Consider the following 19,901-nt stretch of genomic DNA (forward strand, 5'->3'; position numbering starts at 1 on the left):
TAAAATTGTAATGATTCTTGAACATACCTGCTGTGGAGGGCGGAGTGGGGGATGATGGAGATGTTAAAGGAGAACTGGCCCCAGAGCCTGCTGAATAAAACAGTCAAGTAACTACAGCTGTGACATGGCAGTTCAACACAGACAAGAGAAACTGCAGGAAACAGGCCAGCTTTATTGACTGAAAATTCAATCCTGCTTCCACATCTTGGGAAATACACCCATTCATAGCAACAGCGGCTTTACAGTACAGAGTTTGAGAGAAGCCCCAAAGGCATAGGAAATGCACTCAATATTTCTCAGGGGGAAACATTTCTGCTGCTCAGGCTGTTGGAGTACAGCATACAAATTCTGCTCACCTTAAGAGCTGTGCAAAGCATGGGTGGCAGCCCATCTCTCCCTAAGAGGTGATTTTCAGTCAGTTGCTCTGCTCCACAACAAGCTGCTTTTGGACACATTTTAGCCAAGCAAATCAACTCTGCTAATCTGTTTCATCCACAGTACCAACCACATCTTTTAACTAAATGAAAATTTGTCAAAGGCTCTGATGTTGTAAAATGTGGCACTGAAGCAGCAGTTGAACACATAATTTTCTCATTCATCTTAACACCTTCCTACGTAATACAGATCATCACAAAGTCTCCCTAAAGACTGAATTACTGAATTATTTAATGGCCCAAGTAATGGAGGTTGTTGTTATTCAACTCAAATATCAAACAGAATGAAGAGACTGATCATTTTTTTGAGGACTGGGGCACAGAAGAGAGGAGACATTACTTTAAATTCAGCAGCTGAAATATAGCATCAACAATATTTTTAAGGCCTCCATTTACTTATTATTAAATACCCAAAACAGTGGTATCAGACTTTGGTAGTCCAATATGTAAAGTATTGGTAATCCCAATTCTTTTCAGACAGAAGATGACAGTAATAACAGAAAACCTGACACAGCTGTGTAGAAGCAAATTCCCCTCTCTGTAGTTACCTGAGTTATTTGAGTTGCTGTATTTGGCTGAGTGTTCTTCCCCACTTTCATTGGCAGAGCGTTTTGACTTCTTTAAAAGGGAGCAGAGGGAATGGAAGATAGGAATGAATAATCACTTTCTATGAAAGGTAAGGATTGAACTGACACACAGATTTGTAAGAGCCATCCACTGTATCACACAATGCTTTTCAATGCTCAGCATCCCCCTCCCCATAGCCAGCACACACTGATGTGGTTACAAGAGCAGCAAGGCTGTTCTGTGCTCAAATATCTCTAGCCAGGCCCCAGGGAACTCCAGTGCCCTCTGACCACAAGGGAAAGGAAGGAAACTGACACACACACCCCTTCCCAGAAAAGAAGAGGAACATGGACAGTGCTGCAGGCTCCAACACCTCCCCAGGAGGGGGACAGAGCAGAGCAGCTCATCTGGGTCTGAGCTGTTAACCAAAACTGCTTTGTTCAGCAACCCCAAACAGGCTGCACCAACGTGCAAGTCAGCTATCACTGGAACTTGAACTTTTTAGTAAATCTATTCCTTAGTTAAAGAAGTGAAAACAACCAGGAGGTAATGCAGAAAAACACAGGAAGGAGTAGAGTCATGTACATATGGCTAAACCTGTGCATAGTAAACATTACAAAACAAACACATCTTTTTCTGTGGGAGAAACCTATTTAAAGATTGCTTACTTTTCGTGCCAAGATCTTCCTTTTCTTTTTTTCTTCTTCAGAGCCATGGTGAGATTGAGCTCTTGTCAGCCTTCTGTGCTGGTGAATCTGCAAAATTAAGGAAAAAATAGAATAAGACCATAGTAAAATCTCAAATGTTTGAAAACAATGTTTGAGGTACAAGAAAGCACATTGTAGTCACTTTGTATGTTTGGATTTCCTCTTTCATTTCTAGTTTTTCCTTTACTGTTTCTAGTAGAGGATGGAGACTTGTACTGAAGTTAAAATGATCCTCTAACTTGGGAGCCACTACCTGTGAACTGCACCTCTTAAAACAGTGAAACACCATGCAGTCAACAGCTGTTATACAACTCCTGATACTGCATTTTTGGGAAAGCAAATCTGCTGGTGAAAGCCTTTATTACTCAAAATAAATTTTGAGTGAAACTCACTTTCTGCATGTAAAAGTGATAAGGGGAAATTAAATGTCTGTAGGAAATAAAGAAATGTAGACATTACCAATTTCTGTTCCTCTGTTAATCGCTTTTCTATGCATTCCTTGGAGATTTTCAATGCCTCCTTTAGCTTAGTAGGAATCTAATACAGAATGGGGAACAAAATCATAGCACAAAATGTAATAAAGGAAAGCACAACTTCACTGATCAAAACTCACCATTCATTTGATGACATTTCTCATCTAAAGCCCCAAGATGTGACACTACACCTTTAGTGAAGCAGAAAAGAAGACTCTAGATGAATGTTTTTCTACTCCAAATCTAGCTACAGATCAGCAGGGACAAGGAAACACCAAACCCTGGAAGGATACTCTAAATGCAAGGATAGATAAGCACTTTGAGACTCCAGTCACATCCCCAAATTTCTGTGAGGCTGACAACACAAGACACAGGGCACAAATCCTCCAGGAGAAGCCCCCTGGGGCAGCTCCCCAGTGGGACCAGAAGTGGCCCCTGAAATGCCCCAGTGGAGCTGGCAGCAAGGTGCTGATGGTCTCAGGTAGCAGAACTGGCTTCCACAGGGGCTGGCAGTGGCTGTGACATGGCATTTCCTCTCCCTGCAAGGGACCTGCAGGGCTCAGAGCCTCTGCTCAGACAGAGCAGCACCATCAGCCACACTAATGGGCTCCAGCTCAGCAGCTGCCCCTGAACAGCCCTGGGTCACATCGTGCTCCCCTCCAAGGGGTGGCACAACATTCTCAGGGACAGGGATGCAAAGGAATCCAAACACTCACGGCAACAGCCAGAGGCAAATCAAGGCAGCTCTCCTCAACCCCTCTGTCAATTAGTAAGTAGCTACCCACATCCTGGCACCTCCACAAACATCAGCAAATCAGTGTTCAACTCTACCTTGAACTGTGGTTTCTCAGAGTTTGTTAGCAGGACATCACTGAATAATCTGTGAGTTGATAAAATAAAATAAAAAATAAAGGTATATTATTCTCAAGAGACAGGCAAAACCAGAACAAGAATACTATTGGTACTGTTCACTTAAACCCCTCTTTCTCCTTTTGCTTCTCTGTCCTCAACCCTTGGCCACAGATTTCTATGTACTGCTGCTTATTTTCTAAGCACTGCTGTAAGATTAGCAGCACCCAATCCTTAGAATGCAGCCACTGCTCATGGCTGAGAAAACTGGTTTGTGAGAGATATTTTGAAAGTGGATAGAACATTTACAGTTATCACAGGCAGAGAAAGGTTCCCCCCAAAAGAGAATACCTTTTCCTTAAAAGCAAATGGATTTTTTCTTAAAAAAAAATAATTCCAGGGACTTTATTTTAAATTTCACCAAAACAAAATCATAGCTCTTGTTAAAAAATCTTCTCTTAGCACAACCCTTGTCTTAGAATTAACAAGGAACATGTGAAAGATCAAGTGAATTTAACATTTCAAAATATCTGCATTCTTGCCTGTCCTCTACAAAAGGCCACTAAAGCAAATATTTTGTCATGTCATATTTTTGCTCTCCCCTCTATGGTATCAGCAGAAACACTATAAAGGATTAATCCTTTTCCATCCAAAACAAAGACACTAGAGGGCAATGGTAGTCTGAAAATCAACTGGTTAGCCCGTTTCAAGATACTTTGTCCTGGAGAACATACTAGAAAACTGCAACAGAGAGACCTCAATCCAAGATAAATCATTCTGAGTTGCTGTTCACTATGGAAAATTATCACAGGCTTATAGTAGAGACAATGAATTCAGATATAGAATCAAGTTAATTCAGGAGAATGAAAAAAAAAAAAAGCAAATAAAGCAAATTTTAAAGTACTTCAAAAATCCATGGAAGTTCATCCTTGTTTACAGGACTTTCTGACCCTCTCAGATTACATGTTCTTATGGTTATAATAAATATATATTTAAATTATATTAATTGCTTTAAATTACATTAATTTCATTGCATATCTATGTAGAATACTTTTGTAAAGAGTATTGGTATGAAGGGAATATAGTACAACATCTTACATATCAAATGCAGCTGGGCATAGATGGTTTATTCAGCATCTTCAAACACCTGTAAATTTCTGTATTCACAGAGTTTTCCTATAGTATTTCTACCCTGCTTACATTGTTCTCTCTACCTCACACCTTAAAAAGCAGAGGAGGGGAGGAGAAGGAGGAATTGAAGGCTGCAGTGACTCTTCCCAACCAAGAAAGCTGAACCTCAGAGCAGGCTCTAAAGGCACTGCAATCTGTGCTGTGAGAGCAGACCCAGATTTAGGTATGGACAATCTGCCATGAGGAGGCCCCAGCTACAGCACACACTGTATTATTTCTCTCACATTGGTTCCATGCTCAGCATGCTGGTGACATGTCCCAGCATGGGGACAGCAATTTCCCTGGAATGCTGTGCCCTAACTGCAGGCGGGGTGGCACTGCAGACAGGTGTGGTTCCCACCCAGTGGCACACTGACAGTGCTCCCTTTCTGCATCCTGGCCTTGCCCCCATGCCTGCCCTCACCCCTACACTGCATACTTGAAGGGCAGGCTGTAAGGAAATTTATTCTGTCTATGCTTCAGAGAATCCCTAAACCAGCCCTGCAAGAAACCAGCCAGAACTTCCATTCTACATTTCAGATCCAGAGCAGCTCTAAATGTCACTGCTGAGCAAAGCAAGAGATGTATTTCACCAGTCCTAAGTGAACTGATAGCAGAATCTTCTGAAGTAGGCCTGAAGGCAACATGCAAAAAGACTCCTCATTCTAAACCCTTTAAATCAATCTGTACATGATCTCAATCATGCTTGCATTACTTTAATGGCTGGATTAACTCAAACCACGCTAGATAAAGTGCACATGTAACAGCTCCAACACACCGAGAGACAAACGTTAAACACACATATTAACTAGGGATGGGTTCTAGAAAGACTATCAAGCTTCACTTGGGATACATCTCTCAGAACAAGAAGCAAACCTTCCTAAAGAGGAACAAGAGCAGAAAGTTTCTTCTTCCTGAAATAATTAAAAACATTGCTATGAGTATAAAACAAGTCAAACAGGACTTACGGCATCTGTAAGAGCCGTGAGACAGTTGGCATCCCATTCTTCAGAGCTTCACAAGTCAGAATGGACTCCAACACTGACACTACCAAAGAAAGAACAAGAATGAACACATTTTTGCACAGCAGGACAGCAAATGATTTAGAATGGACATTTGGTACTGCTTGTGATGCTCCCCTAAGTACTGCATCAAGCAAGCAGTGATGAAGCTCTGTGGCATGTGGTTTTTATTATAGCATTACTATTACACATAGAAGCTTTTCAAGAATGTTAAACATGAGGCAAGGGAATCCAGGCATCTAATTACTTGCTAAACACTGCTTTATTACCCAGCTAAAAAAGTTTTACTCATACATTACTTAATTTGATGAAGAACACATTTTCTATTTGATGAAATTGCTAATTCTTTCTGGTCACAGGGTGCAAAGATCTCAGGCTGCTATTTCACAGCCCTTCAGCTTAGGGAAAGTCTAAGAGTGCACCCAGGCAGCTGTGACTGAGATGTTCTGCACTGCATACTAACCAACAAACACTGATGGAGCAGGGGGGAAGGTCTCCACTGGAATGGTGTCTGGAGGTCTTCCATAGGTCATTTCATACAGTAAGTGTCCAAAGCAATGAACATCAACACCCTCTAAAGTCTGGGGGGGAACAAAAAAATAAAACCACAACTTGTTAGTTTTTCACAACTGGCTAACCCAGTGATCTTGCATGTGAAGACAGAGAAGAGGAACCATTAAGGCAGTTCCTAACCACAACCATTTCCCTGCATAACTGTAGCTCAGATGAAATCTTCATGCTACAAGCTACAGCAGCCTCTGTTGTCTTTCTGTACAAGATGGTACAAATGGGAGGGCAGTGTAGTCATGTTCTGTAAAAATGTGTGAAGTAGTAAACTCTTCACAAAGCATTTTAGAGATCTACACACCAACAGAAGCCCCAACCAAGCACACTTTCCTAGCCAAGTCAAACAGCAAAGAATGAGATTCATAAAACAACCAGCTGTCACTTTACAGGGAAGCAGATAAAAAGATGGGGAAAAAAGCATACCAAACAAACCTAGGAGAGTCTCTTTTACTCCTCCTTAGGTTTGTGCAAGTGTACATACAGGCTGAGCTCCCAGACAGCATATTTCCAAGGTTTCTGAATCATGTGTAAACAGAAGAGGCTCCTCTTATTATAAGAGGCTTTGATGGCACTAACAGATTTGGACTAATCATGAACTTGTGATCATTTCTTTGACAACACAGTAGAACTTGTTTAGCAAGGTCAGCGAGCAGCTCTCTCGTGATGCTGCACAGAATCTATTACAATGAGAGCCTAAAGGCACGGAATGATGTTGCTGCAAGAGGGCAAATTTGTTTTCATATTTTTGCAGTTAAATAAATATTTTGCTTTGCAAGCCTGCAGTCAAACAAACACCCCTCAAACAAATAAAAATAACCTTTGAATAGCTAGAATCTGCAAGCATCTGATAAATTTTCACAGTCTCCACCAACGACAAGGCTGATTACTGCTCCCAGCTAAGCAAAAGTAAATAGCTGTGCTCACTGTACAGACATAGAAGTGAAACTGTAGCAGACAATATGCAAATTCCTATGAAATACAGACCAGGGTGGAAAGAGATCTTAAAACAATTGCACTTTACCTCTATTTGTGCTGGCACTGTTGTCATAAAAACACTCACCTGCACTCCCCCTCTACCTGCTTACCTTTGGCCTCAGCCTCACTCCAGTGAGCTGCAACAGAACTGCTCTGCAGCCAGACAGTGATTTGGAGGAAGCAGAAAGGCAATTTGATAGAGCAAAGCTCAGATTAAAAAAAAAGGGGCTTGAGAGAGGTTTTTTTCATTCTAGTGAGTTCTCCACAAACAAAGGTTGAGAACAAAGATTTGCATGATTCAGATGAATTCCTTACATTTATTTTCCGATACTGGGAAAAGTATGATCGATAAAATGATGGGAGTCCCAACAAGGAATTTTCTAGATCCAGTAACTTGCAGGTATCCCCATCCAGCATCACATTGGCAGAGTGAAGATGGCCATAAGGAAATCCTTTCTCATGGAGGAACTTTAATACCTGAAAGAAATTGAACAGAGAAGCACTATCACAAGATGCTCTGATGATCTCAGATTATAAAATCATCAACTTAAATGCTCCAATACTAAAGCAGACACATAATAAATGAGGCCCCCATTTGGAATGCTCACTCAACTTGATCTTCTATCTACATCCTCTTTGGCTGACTATTCATTCCCATTTCACTGGTAGCACTTTTCACAAAACAAATATTTGATGCTGATCCTCAAAGCAGGTTTATGGACACCTCCCAAAGAGATCTGGAAACTAAAATTTAAAATTCTACTGAATATGATAGCTTGAGTAAAAAAAAAATAAATTAAAAACACACTAACAACAACAGATTTATGGAAAATGTTCTGCAGGCTATGAGTTATTTCTTTCCCTTTTTACACAAGGAACTGACTGTATTATCACCTCTCTCCCATTTAAGCTCCATGCATATCAGCTGCATTTTTTTGGGGGGGTCATAAATGGTCTCACACAAATATGTCTAAATTCAACTCAGCAGCAGATCTCAATTTACATTTAACTTTGAAGTCTGCTGCTGATATAAAGCTTATAAAGCTTGTGTACTCAAAAGTTTGTCCACTTTCTGTACTTAGACCAGTTGGCCTCCAAATTAATAAATCCAAAAAGTTGGTAAATAAGGAAAAAAAAATACCTCTAATATTTGCCTTCCATATGTTTTTATTTGCTGAAGTTCAAGACCTTGAATTTTTTTAGGATTGCAATACTTCTTCAGGAATGGGTCTTTTGGCTTTGCCTTTAAAAGAAACACACAAATCAAGTATCAAGACCAGAAAAGTCATTATTTTTCTTAGCTTGCTTAGCAACTGATGGCAAACACTTGATGGAAAACATGCATGGTCATTCCAGCATAGTTTGTGCCATTTGACTTGGGGGCAGGGGGAAGATGTTACCTTATAAATAAGGTCCTTTAGTGTCCCTTTTTCACTGAATGGTCTAATAACCAGCGCTGAAGATTCGTTGGCAGTGGCAAAAGTGACTTTGTAAATATAGGGATGCTACCAAAAGAAGAAACTGAAGGTAAATTTTAGATGATGGATTTTTTTAAAATCATTTCTGTTCAATTCACAAGTAAGAAAAGATCAGTCTGAATTGTATATTTAAAGTAGTAAATTGGATTCTGTCAGTGGCATGGAACTGAATAACTCAAGTTATTCAGTCTTAACCTGGAGTAAATGCAAAGCAAATTCACCAAAGACATTATTCAATTAACATATAAATTAAAAACAAAAAAACTATTTCAGCCAGTCTTTCACATGCTTAACATCCTTAAAGATAGAATCCAGAGACTCCTTTTGTAGTCAAATGCCAGTTTTTCAGGCAGAGATGTGTACTGGATTTATAATGTGGCATTTCACAGGAGCTTAAATTGTACACCCTCCACTGCAGCTCTACTAAGATGCTCCTGTCTTGAGTCCAAAGAACCAAAAAATAATGATACTTGCTCCATTGCCTCATCCACTGCTGCCTGAGGATATCCCAGCTCACAGGTTAGCAATTACACCTAAACAGCACTATCCTAACAGCCTGAAGGTGTTGAGGAGATTAAATAAAAGCTTATGATCTCACAGTACTTCACAAGAAGAAAAAAATCAAATCAACCACAACACTGAATCTCTTGTAATAATCCTGCAGGATTATTACTTGTGCTAAGAACATGTTACCTCATAGTATATGGGAAATGTAATTAAAAGGTTTGCAAACCTTTAATGAAAGCAACTTTAAAGTTACAAACTATGCCAACTAGCCTACATGTGCTTTTCCAAGATCAGTTCTTGACACACACTTTCGTGCTAGCACAATTTAAAAATCTTTAGTACTCACAGAACAGGAAGAAAGAAGTTTCACAGCATACTGTAAGTCTCTGTCAGACAAGTATTTATCAGGGCCAAGATCAGCCTGGAAGTGAACAGGAAAGAAATGGCATCAGAATACGTTGCATTCCATACAGAAAATGTGATCAATGTTCAACCCTGGCAAATTAAGACACATGTTTGAAGGCATATTTTGAAGAGCAAGCAAGAAAATTACACATACAAAATGAAACCTGAGGAGGATGAATAAGGCCATACAAACATCCTGACAATAAATAAGTATACTGCCTCTTTCCTCCCACAGACCTGACATGCATTATTACTACCACTGAACTTTGCCAACCCTAAACTGGGGGACTGTGTACATTAGGAACTGATAAGGCACCTTCTTCCTCTGCAGCAAGAAAAACTCCCCTCCTCCCACTAAAGCCTCCAGGCTTTAGTGACCTCCACTCTCCAGAGAAGTGTCACAAACAGCTGTGCTCATACAACCAACATTTCAGCAGAGGAGCAAAAGCAACTCTCATTAAGGGAGCAATTCATGCTCCCCTCACCTATTAGTTTGTCAGTACAACTAAAGATCTGAGTGGGGAAACCCACGACTTTAAAAAGGTCCATCTCATTATTTTTAGTGAGCACATTTATATTATGGTCAACAACTACATCATTACAAGTAAAGAATCCTGAGGTGCAGGTTTGGGAACAAATGACCAGGCACAGAAACTTCCAAAGTGGATTTGCCACCAGAGGAAAGAAATACAAGAAATTCCACGCCACACTAAGGGCTTCCAAAGCTCTCTCAAAGCCTGAGCTCTTCAATCTCTCTCCCCATCTCTCACACATGGTAGTCAAAAATCAAACAGAGTGAAATTGAGAAAGACTTAAGTATGAAATTAAAGCATAGATACCCAGCTTAACACTAGCCGTTCCTTTGGTTGATTCTTAATTTTCATTAAGAAATATTTCTTACGTATTCTCCAACCTACAAAACAAGTAAAGAAAAAAGTCAGCAGGGCTTTAATTAAACACTGCTAAATGACACAGCTTACAGGCAGGACAAGGTCTGTAAGCAAAGACAGTACTGGAATCTTAGGACAATTCTCATAGTTGGGAAAACAATCAGAGAAGTTTTCATGCACACTTGCCCTTCTTACCTATGTCTTTTAATGGTTCAACTACTTCCCACTTTGGCTCTGATCGGAAAAACATTGAAACATGCTGTAAGGCAATTTCTGGAAAGAAAAAAAGGAGACAAAGAGGGAGAAAAAGAAGAAAACTATTTAATTGTTTTTAAGAAACTGTATAATGTAATTATCCACATATGAGGTAGGGTCCAATGCCAGAAGGAAGCCTTCAGGAGTTCAGACTAAAAGTCAGCAAAATCAATTTGAAAGTAAATCAAATAAAAACACAGTTAGAGGGCATTTGCATTTTTAACCTGGTAACTCAAATCCAGAGAGAAAACAGAGAAAGCACTGCTTGGAAAACTTAGCTTCCCAATCTCCATTCTATCCGTACTGGATCTACATTTCCAAGTCTAAATCACAGCTCAGATTTCCCACACTAGGTGTACACAACATTAGAACATCAAATGCTTCTGCTGCATCTGTAGAAGTGCTTTTATCTCTCTGACATCCATCTATGTTGCTATTACTAAGTGTAGTTTATGTAAACTAATTAGTTCTGTTTCACTATAGGTTATTGTGCCCTTTTCTGTGCAGGCAGAAGTATTTGGCCAGCTATCATGAGTCTTCATACATTTTGGGGGCCAAGAGGGAGGACACCCATCTGGTTAGTGAATTCTCCCACAGATGGGAACACAACTGGTTTATTCATGAAGTGACTTGAGGGGAAATCTCAATGAGAAGTGTAGGGGAGAAATGGAATCATGCCAAGGGAGTCATGGCATAGAACACAGCAAAAAGGTAAGGATGTGATGATCTCTCTGCATAGTATCTTCTTTCTTTAGAAATAAGCTAGAAAAAAGAAAATATGTGTAATAAATATCATCTCTCTGCTCCAGAATTTAAGAAATGACAAACTGATATCATTCTAAAGACCACAGGCAATGATGTGTGTCACCAGCTTCCCAGCAACTTGCAGGAAAAACAGTCTTGATGAAAGTGCTCAAAATTAACACAGAAATCACAACACCTCCGTGAGAATTTAAACTGCTTGCTCAGCATTAGCCAGACAAATAGACAAATGGCATCCTTAAAGAGTCACTAATAATTTACAACTCCTGCACAGCTTATCATATTGGGGAATGTTCTTTGCACTTTGAAGCTGAAGACACAAGAATGTTACATAAAGAGAGAGAAAATAGACAAGTGAAAAGGAAGCAGTGAGTTCCTGCTTCAGTAGGCTCTGCTTCTAAGAAAACAAGCTTTGCATTTTGCAAAGAGTTGGTTTGCCTATGAACGAAATTTGTGGAGTGGGTTTCATCACTAAGAGGAAGTTTTTTCAGTCTGTAAGACAAATATTTATTGATATCCAATGGTTGAAGCTGAAGACAAATTCAAAGAAGAAACAGCTAGTAATGAAGAAACTGATCACTGAGATATCATTTTAAGGAATGCAGTGACTTTCCAGTATCTGTGGGAAGAGGGTATCTGGCTTAGTCTAGCCTTGAAAAAGTACTCAACCTAGCTCAAACAATTCATTCTAAATTAGCTCACACCCCAAAGCAAGGGCAGGAGCTAGACAAGATAACCCCAATTCTTGAAAGATTCAGTGTTCAGAAATGGACTGTTTTAACAAAACACTAAGTTAGCAAACTTATCTCCACCTTACACTCTGACAGAAGAAGTATATCCCAAAAGTAACTTTTTCATTTATTATGAATTATGAATTATTACCAACCACCCTCCTCTTAATTCTGCTTATACAGATCTTGACCCTCTTCACTCCTCTGTGAAATAACTCAAATATTTCTATTTGACAATCCCAGCAGGATCCAAGCACAGAGCTGGGGAAGCATTACCATAAATAATCACATGCACAGTAGGATAATTTGAAGATTGCTCCCCCCATGCTTCAGTGTCGATCCTGGCCAGCATTCACAGCAGATACACAGCACACACTGAAGTCAAAGTGAAGCACAGTTTTTTATTGTCTACTTACCAGTGTAATTTACAGAATAGCTGTTTGGGTCCAAGAATTTCTTTACCAGCTCACAGTTGGACAGTATGTGATGGGTAGTAATGACATCCAGGTAGGCCTGGAGTCCCTTCTGTCTTTCAGCAATGAATTCACGCTCCATATTTCCAATCAACTTTTTTGGAGGAAGAGGTAGACTTAGAGTTGAGATCTTAAAAAGAGAGGAAAAATTACTAACCTTGCTCTCAAAATGCCTCAAGGACATACAACTAGCAATCCAGAAAGCAGAAGTTTCTCAGCAGCAAGGTAACTACTGGATAACTCTCTTTGTACTGTGTATATACAAGCTGTTCTATTTTTCCTAAGCACCATTATCAGAGTCAGATGACAGCTCACATCCCACTGTGAAGACATTAGTAAGTGGAACAACACTGAAAACACAAGGAGACAAATTTTTGCTAGTGAGTTGTGCATTTAAGATCACTACACAAAACTTTCAGATACTAAATAGCTACAATTTCCAGCCAGGTTCTTTCCATGACCTACTTCTGCCACAGCACAAAAACAATTCATACCTGACCATTTTTTCTGGGTGAGATTTATGCTTTCCTACTTCATCAAGTGCAGATTAGTAACTTTTATCTGCCTCTATGTATTTGCAGATAATGTTAAACCTGTTAGTATTTTAAATATCTAATTTCAAATATGGTGCAGATTTCCATTTTATTTTCTGAATTTGTTCCTGTACATTTTTTAAACATCTATACATCCTTCAACCCAGAAATAGCTGCAATCTACCAGGGGATCTACACTAATTGCATTATACTGACACAAGAGATCCAAAACTTGAGGGGGAAAAAAAAAATAAAATCAGAGAAATCCTTCAAAATAGGACAATGAAAAAAAATTCAAAGCCTTGTGTAAATCAGATCAAAGAGATCAACTTCAGTGTTTAGATTCAATTCATGTGAATTGCCAGAATACATTTTTGTGTTGTTAACACATCGTTGTCCTGCAGATCAAAGCACCTGCCTTGGGTAAGATGAATCTTACCCAAGGCAGTTATCTTTAAGTGGGAGTTATCTTTAAGAATTTGGTGTTGCAGGAATCAATTACACCAGATGCAATAACCTCATTTCTAAAGCAAACAGTTCACCAGGGAGAAGACTGGGACTTCTGGTGTTTGAACAACTTTCATTCTAACTAGTGGAAAAAGTAACAGATTAGTTCAACAAACTGGGGCAAAAGGAGCATTCCCCTTCCTTTCTACCTCTTTCATTTGAAGACAGGAGTTGTCCTCTGCTAACTTTAGCACTTCTCCTACTTCTCATTTTCTGACTGGAAAAGAACTATAACTATGTCTGAATTACAGAAACTATTATTAAAAACCAGGAAAAAAAATCAAAAGCAACCATTTATCACTTACAGCCAGTAATTCACCAAATTAGCTTTAGCACCAGAGACAAAAAGAACTCTTTTTTGGCAGACCACTCATTTCAATTGAAAACTAAGTTTCTAAACAAGAACTGAGTCCTTTTCTAGAATTATTCACTTAAAAAGCATGTCAAATCATCACCTTTACCTAGACCTGACAACTAGCTACCATCAGAGAGAAACTGACTCTAATTTACATGTTTTCCAACCACTATAATTTGTTTTAAACCTTAGAAATCAGACTTCTACTATTTTTCAACAGAAAGTAACATTCGGGCCCAGGTTTTTGCAGCTATCTGCCAAAACACACAGCACAGCACAGCAAGAGCACTCCAGCACAGAAGAGCACCTCAGTGAGGGCCTGACCTTGCCAAGACCTCACATGCTTTCAGACCCCACTTCTCAGTGGCCCCAGCTCACCACTGGAGCCAGGATGGGAAGAACCTGGGAATTAACATTCTTATCTTCAAACCACAGCCTGCTCAGGAATGTCTGTTCAAAAGCTGCAATAAAATGCTTCACAAAAGCCAGATATCTTGCTGTGAATTCCAGTACTTCCAGTACCAGCACTTCACTTGACAAAACAGAAGAATGATCTCCACTGATCTCTGTCAAATAAGTCAAGAGGAAGAAATGCAGAACCAACTGAAAGAAGCTTTTCAATCTGGTACAACTGAGAGTTCAGGGAACCTGTCTTGAAATTTTCTGATACAAATCAGGGTTACATATATACACTTCAATTTTTCCAAGGTATTTGGCAGGACTGCATTCCCTAGCCTAGACAATTTTTATATTATCAATTCTTACTATAGGTAGTACTAGATTAAGAACAGAAAATTTGCATTCCAACTCAACTGCAGCTGTGCTCAAACACATCCTCACAAACACACACAGAGGTCAAGTATGCCACAAGAACTTGGAGAACTTGGGCTTTACACCTAAAAGAAGCTCCAGCAGTTCTTCCAGTGGATCTTTAGTTTTGAAGGCAAAAGATTAGGGTTTGGTATCTTCTTATTTGTTTGGAGTTTTGTTTGTTTACTCTAATTTCAATATACACAAGATGAGAGCTTAAAGAGTTTTAAAACATGTCATGGGACCTGAATATTGTGATGGAATATTGTTGTTTAGAGTTTTGGATGGAAACATCTGAGAAGTGTTGTGTTGTCTTAATGGATGAGGAAAGTTCAGCTCCAGCATCACAAAATGTAATTTATAAAAAACTCTGAAACAGTGGGAGAAAAGAGCCACTGGAGGAGACCAACTGCTAAAGCACATGGCCTGCTAATTTAGCCACCCTCTCATATCCTCCCATTAAAGTTAGAGGTACATTTTGATAATTCTTTTTAATGTTTTTCGTCATCCAAGCAGCTGACATTTTTATCCTGGATCTTAGTTTCTCTTGTTTCAAATTTCCCCTTTGTCCCACTCTGCAAAGTTGCTGTCAGACCATTTCCTGGACCCTCCACTTCTATCATTCACCTCTATTTCAGATAAAAAGGCTTTTCCTTTCTAAACTCCATCACACATAACCTATTTACCTTCACTTAAGAGATTTTCCACATAGGCCTGACTTTGCAGTACCTGTCATTTCTGGATTTTAAGTCTTAAAGGTCGATTGCCTTCCCAACTAAAGCTGCTTCATTTGAAAGGTAAATGAGAAGGCAACAAAGCCTTTTCATGCCTTAACACATTCTGCTCCCCCATGGTTAAGAGCAGCTTGTTATAGGTGGCTGCAAAGTGAATTCTTCCTTCTTTTCAAAACTTTCACAAAATTTTTTTCTCTGTGATCTCTATCAAAACTATGGTCAGACCACAATGACCCCAAGGTACTCTGATGCCTGGTACCAACTCAACTCCTTGTGTTCCCATGGGTGTTTGTCTAATTTTAGATCTTGGATGTCTCTGGTGCAGGAGACACCTCTGTATTACATTTATTCAGCACATCACAGAGAAGGTTTCTAGGTCATGACAAAAGTTCCTACGTGCTACTGCACATTTTACAGAAGAATTCCACACAGGCAATAATAGGAATAATTCCACAAGGCAACCAGGCTGCATCTGTTGAATTATGACTGATTTGCCCCCATCCACCTGCAGCAGAGGAAGCACTTACAGAGGGCTCTCAGAGCACACAAATCAACACCCTTACAGGGTTCTGCTCACCGAGGTTCATCAAGCAGATAGTTGATTTGATTTGGGGAGGAGGGAGGAAATGGAAGCAGCATTAAGCTCTTGAATTCATGAAACACTTAACCAGGGAAAAATTTTAAAGTCACAAAAATCTATCCTCAAATTGTGTCATTCACTTTTTATCCTGTTTGGCCAGTATGGAAATCTCAAGTAATGAGTTTGTTAATCACTGCTGCTTCCCCCCTGCTCCCAAACACACTCACACTTCTGCTTTTTCCCACACAAACTAAAAAGAAAGAATTGTCCTAAAAGGCAGAAGAAAACACACAGTAAGTCCAGTGTCTGACCAAGGAACACTCCTCAGTGACACAGAAAACCATCACATGAGAAGCAGCATCTGGTTGTGCTTTTAGAGGAATATAAATAATGAGACACATAGCACTTCAATGCTGAATTTAGAAGGTTGGTATGTGCCTTGGCTTTCTCCAAATCAAAGGAGGAAGAAATAAAAACACATAAAACCGGAACAAGTCACAGGACTGAAGGGAAAGATTCAGTATCTGCCAATTTCCTCCATTTCTACATAAATTGATCCTGTTGATGTTAAAAGTCAAATTTTACAAGAGAAAACTCAGGGGTGAATAAGTACACATTCATGTTACATTTGAAGTCACGGTTTCTCTTTACAGCTAGGCGAATTCTTTTATTTTTTTCACCACAATATATAAAAATATCACAAAAGAAAAATATCACAATTCTGAATATATTCTTCTAATGACATTTTTTATTCATATATGAAGAGTGAAAATTACCTGCAGGCTATTATTCAATAAGTCAAAGTCACTATATCGCCTCACAATCTGTAAAATAAAATACAAAGTTCAGGAAACAAATTACTTTTTCCATTAGAATTTTACTCCTCAAAATCCCATCAGAGAAAATTAATTCCCATTTACAATCATCTTCTTTTGCAATTTTTGTACAAATGCCTAACTGCTGGATTTATGTCACATTGCCAGAGAGCAAGAAAGAGTCTTTAGTCACAAATTGATCAGACAGAAAATGCATTTCTAAAAATTATCTTAAAACAGTATTTGTGAGCAAAGTTGTCTGCAAACAAGGCATTTTTGCCATATTAGATGCAACAACTTCCCACACTCATCTTCACTACTACTTCTTGGTTTCACTGGTCTCGTATAAGCAGAGCTGTGATTTTAGCACTGAGAAAGGCAAACTGGAATTTCAGATTTTAAAACTCTGGTTGTACCAACACACAGTAGAAACACATGACAGGCATTTTTCCTGGACTATTCAGAATAGCAGCAGACAACATGCCTTCTGTAGCTGGCAGAAATACTGTTTTTCTCTTAGTTTTGACCAAAAGAATTCAAGCACTTCATGTTCTCAATTTCAAATCAACATTTCCCTTTCCAACTCAAATTTTAAAAGCTTGGAATAGGCAATTTTCAAACTTTTCCTAAAAAAAGAATCCTGGTTACATGAGCTACAACTTAAGAAATTACCTGCCAACTGTTTTCTGTTGAAACTCCTCTCTGGACACGGATTATGTATTCCTAATAAAAGGAAAAAAATCATTAGAAATGAGAACTAATGAGCTGAAGAAAGTTATTAGGCACTTCTTCAAATAAGACAACAAACATTCAAATGCAGAAAATTCAGATCCAGCATCTTGGGGAATGTCAGAGCTGGGTTTGCTCAGACCATCCCTAACAGCTGCTCTGCTCTTCTTCCCCAGCATAGGAGACAAGGAGAGCTCCAGGAGCTTGCACACCTGTGGAGCACTCGAGTGGTTTAATTTAGTTACAGAAAAAGACAGCAAAGCACACTCAGCACACATCTCTGCCCACAGCAGCCAAAGAAACCTCTCTCTTCTCACCTCCAATATCTAACAAGAACCCCCAGGAATTATTGCCACCACGATAACAAAGCAAAATGCCAGTAAATACCCACAGTAACACTGTTTATTTTCAGAAAGTCAGACTGACATGGTCCCTCCATATTCTTTCCTCTTACCCATGTGAAATCATAATTATGGTATCTTCCTGCAAAACAAGAAGCCCAAATCCTGAAAACCAGTAACATAAATCCACAGAGCTGATAACATTTAACCAGTGCAATTATCTTTGGAAACTGTGTGACAGAAATCAATTAGTGGGACACCTGGAAACCCATATTCAACACTAACATGGTTTTTCTTGTTTTGTGACCATTGCTGCATTTTGGGAAGAGGCTACTTCACATACAGACAAAAAAATTGCAGCAACTGCTTATTCATCAAGTCTCAAAGGAACATTGGCTGTTTCTCTGAAAAACCACACCAGTGATGATTCACCATGTGCAGTCATTCATCTTTTCTAGGATTTTGGAAGAAGCTGAGTTATTGCTCAATCCCTTGTAGCACTTGCTCTTTATCCAGTGATTGTCATTTTCTATTGAGCACCAAGAAAATGCTGCAAGAGAAGCAGAACACAAATTCATTAAACAACCATCAAAGCATCTTATTGCACACAACCACTCTGGTCAACACAGAGAGCCTCGTGATAAACAACTTGGAACACAGAGCTCCTTCTCACTGTAAGATTATAATTTTTTAAAAAAGCATATTTGGGCCACAACTATTTTCCCCCACACTTACTTGACTACTTTCCCATCCCTATTTGCTTTTGTGGCCTAATGCATTAATCAAGTCCCTTTTTATGTCACAGGGTTTGCAACTGCAAAGAGAAGAGCAAACACTCTCCAGGCCATTAGTTCTGTCTGTAAGGAAGAGCCAAGCCCCCACCACACACTCTCCATCAGCACTGACCACAATGAATTATTGCCCAGCTCAGCACTACCCTGTCAATACAACTGAGGAAAAAGCCTAAATGGTCTTCTGAGTTGGCTGAGGGCCTTTTTCCCCAAAACTGGTTATGAGGTTGAAAGTCAAAGAGCAGCAATGGTAGAAAGGCCAGGATAAGAATGCAATCCCATCCCCAGTATCTGCCATGGAAACACATAATCAGCAGAGCCCAGTGTGCTGAGTTCCAGGGAGAAGCTGACACTTCCTATTGCCTCCATGTGGCAACAAGCTTGTCCTGGGATTATGATTAGCACCACTGATAAATGCTTCCCATAGGACCAGAGAAGAGCTTTCTACTCTTCAAATCCAAATGCACACAAGCCTTTATTTCTCTGCCAAATTCTGGTTTAGTTGGGAAAAAAATCCTGAATTACAACAATTTTCTTCTGAGACAACCTGATAGCGGGACTGAGACTGTGCCTATAGGAAGTAAATGAAAGGACAATGAAAACAGAGGCACACTCGGGATCATTGCTGGTTAGCAGCATCATCAAATGTATGAAAACAGGGTGGAAATGCCTTCAGAGAAAGCTAGTAATTACCAGAGTTCACTCCTGCAAACAATTTTAGGCATCAGCAACCAGGCTGAGGGAGCTCTATGTTAGCTACACTCATGTAGAAATTCCCATGGCATCTTTCACTCCTACATGAATAGCTCAGAATTTTTCCTATGACTCAGTTTACCAAATAACTTCAAAGGAGCTCTAACAGCTGCTGGTTGGGAAAGAAAGGTCTCAGCTTGCAGCAGAGAGATAACCTGCTGCTCTGCTTTGCCCATGGGCAGCAAGGTCACTGTCAGCAAGAGCCTCCAACAGGACAGGCCACAAAACCATTCCTAAAACACAAACCACACCTCCACAAAACTATTCTTAAAACAACTTCCCTGGCTCCCTCCACACAGGTAAGGTTTGTACATCCACTGCTTTTCCTGCCAGTACTGCCAAACCACTTCATGACACAACCCTGAAATTCCTGCAGCAGCTCAAAATACATTTTTAAAGATGCCAAGCAAAGCAGTTTTACCTAAGGGATCATTTCCTGGCTGCTCCAATTAGTCAAAAAAAGCTGAAATGGGTGCTGGGAGGAGGAGGCTGGGAGCAGGGAAATATGTATGACCCCAGTTGCACACTGTCATTTCCTAAAATCTTCTTCCTAGTACTACAGAGTTCTGGATAGAGTTTCTGAAAAGGAATATTTTCCAAATAACCATATGGATCAGTGACAACCACACTACATTTCTCCAATCCTTTGCTGATAACAGTTTCACACTCACTGCGTGGGATTAATGTT

General features: G+C 39.6%; 1 protein-coding gene across 5 annotated transcripts in view; it reads right to left on the reverse strand.

Moving 5' to 3' along the window:
• Window positions 1–19,901, reverse strand: part of PXK (PX domain containing serine/threonine kinase like) — a 33,308-nt gene that overhangs the window by 7,622 nt on the left and 5,785 nt on the right. For 3 of the 5 annotated variants that reach the window (XM_050979425.1, XM_050979429.1, XM_050979427.1), the window contains exons 2-17: window positions 17,272–17,322; window positions 16,561–16,608; window positions 12,209–12,395; window positions 10,240–10,317; window positions 9,994–10,067; window positions 9,096–9,170; window positions 8,165–8,269; window positions 7,906–8,007; window positions 7,080–7,241; window positions 5,686–5,803; window positions 5,169–5,247; window positions 3,013–3,061; window positions 2,168–2,245; window positions 1,670–1,756; window positions 983–1,052; window positions 28–90 (exon numbers count right to left, since the gene is read on the reverse strand). In XM_050979425.1, coding sequence (XP_050835382.1) covers window positions 28–90; window positions 983–1,052; window positions 1,670–1,756; window positions 2,168–2,245; window positions 3,013–3,061; window positions 5,169–5,247; window positions 5,686–5,803; window positions 7,080–7,241; window positions 7,906–8,007; window positions 8,165–8,269; window positions 9,096–9,170; window positions 9,994–10,067; window positions 10,240–10,317; window positions 12,209–12,395; window positions 16,561–16,608; window positions 17,272–17,322 — 1,426 coding nt within the window. The remainder of the gene's footprint in view (window positions 1–27; window positions 91–982; window positions 1,053–1,669; window positions 1,757–2,167; window positions 2,246–3,012; window positions 3,062–5,168; window positions 5,248–5,685; window positions 5,804–7,079; window positions 7,242–7,905; window positions 8,008–8,164; window positions 8,270–9,095; window positions 9,171–9,993; window positions 10,068–10,239; window positions 10,318–12,208; window positions 12,396–16,560; window positions 16,609–17,271; window positions 17,323–19,901) is intronic. The other 2 variants (XM_050979426.1, XM_050979428.1) reach the window with 1 other exon arrangement.

The sequence above is a fragment of the Serinus canaria genome, chromosome 12 (genome assembly GCF_022539315.1).
Source record: "Serinus canaria isolate serCan28SL12 chromosome 12, serCan2020, whole genome shotgun sequence".
Classification (NCBI taxonomy): domain Eukaryota; kingdom Metazoa; phylum Chordata; class Aves; order Passeriformes; family Fringillidae; genus Serinus; species Serinus canaria.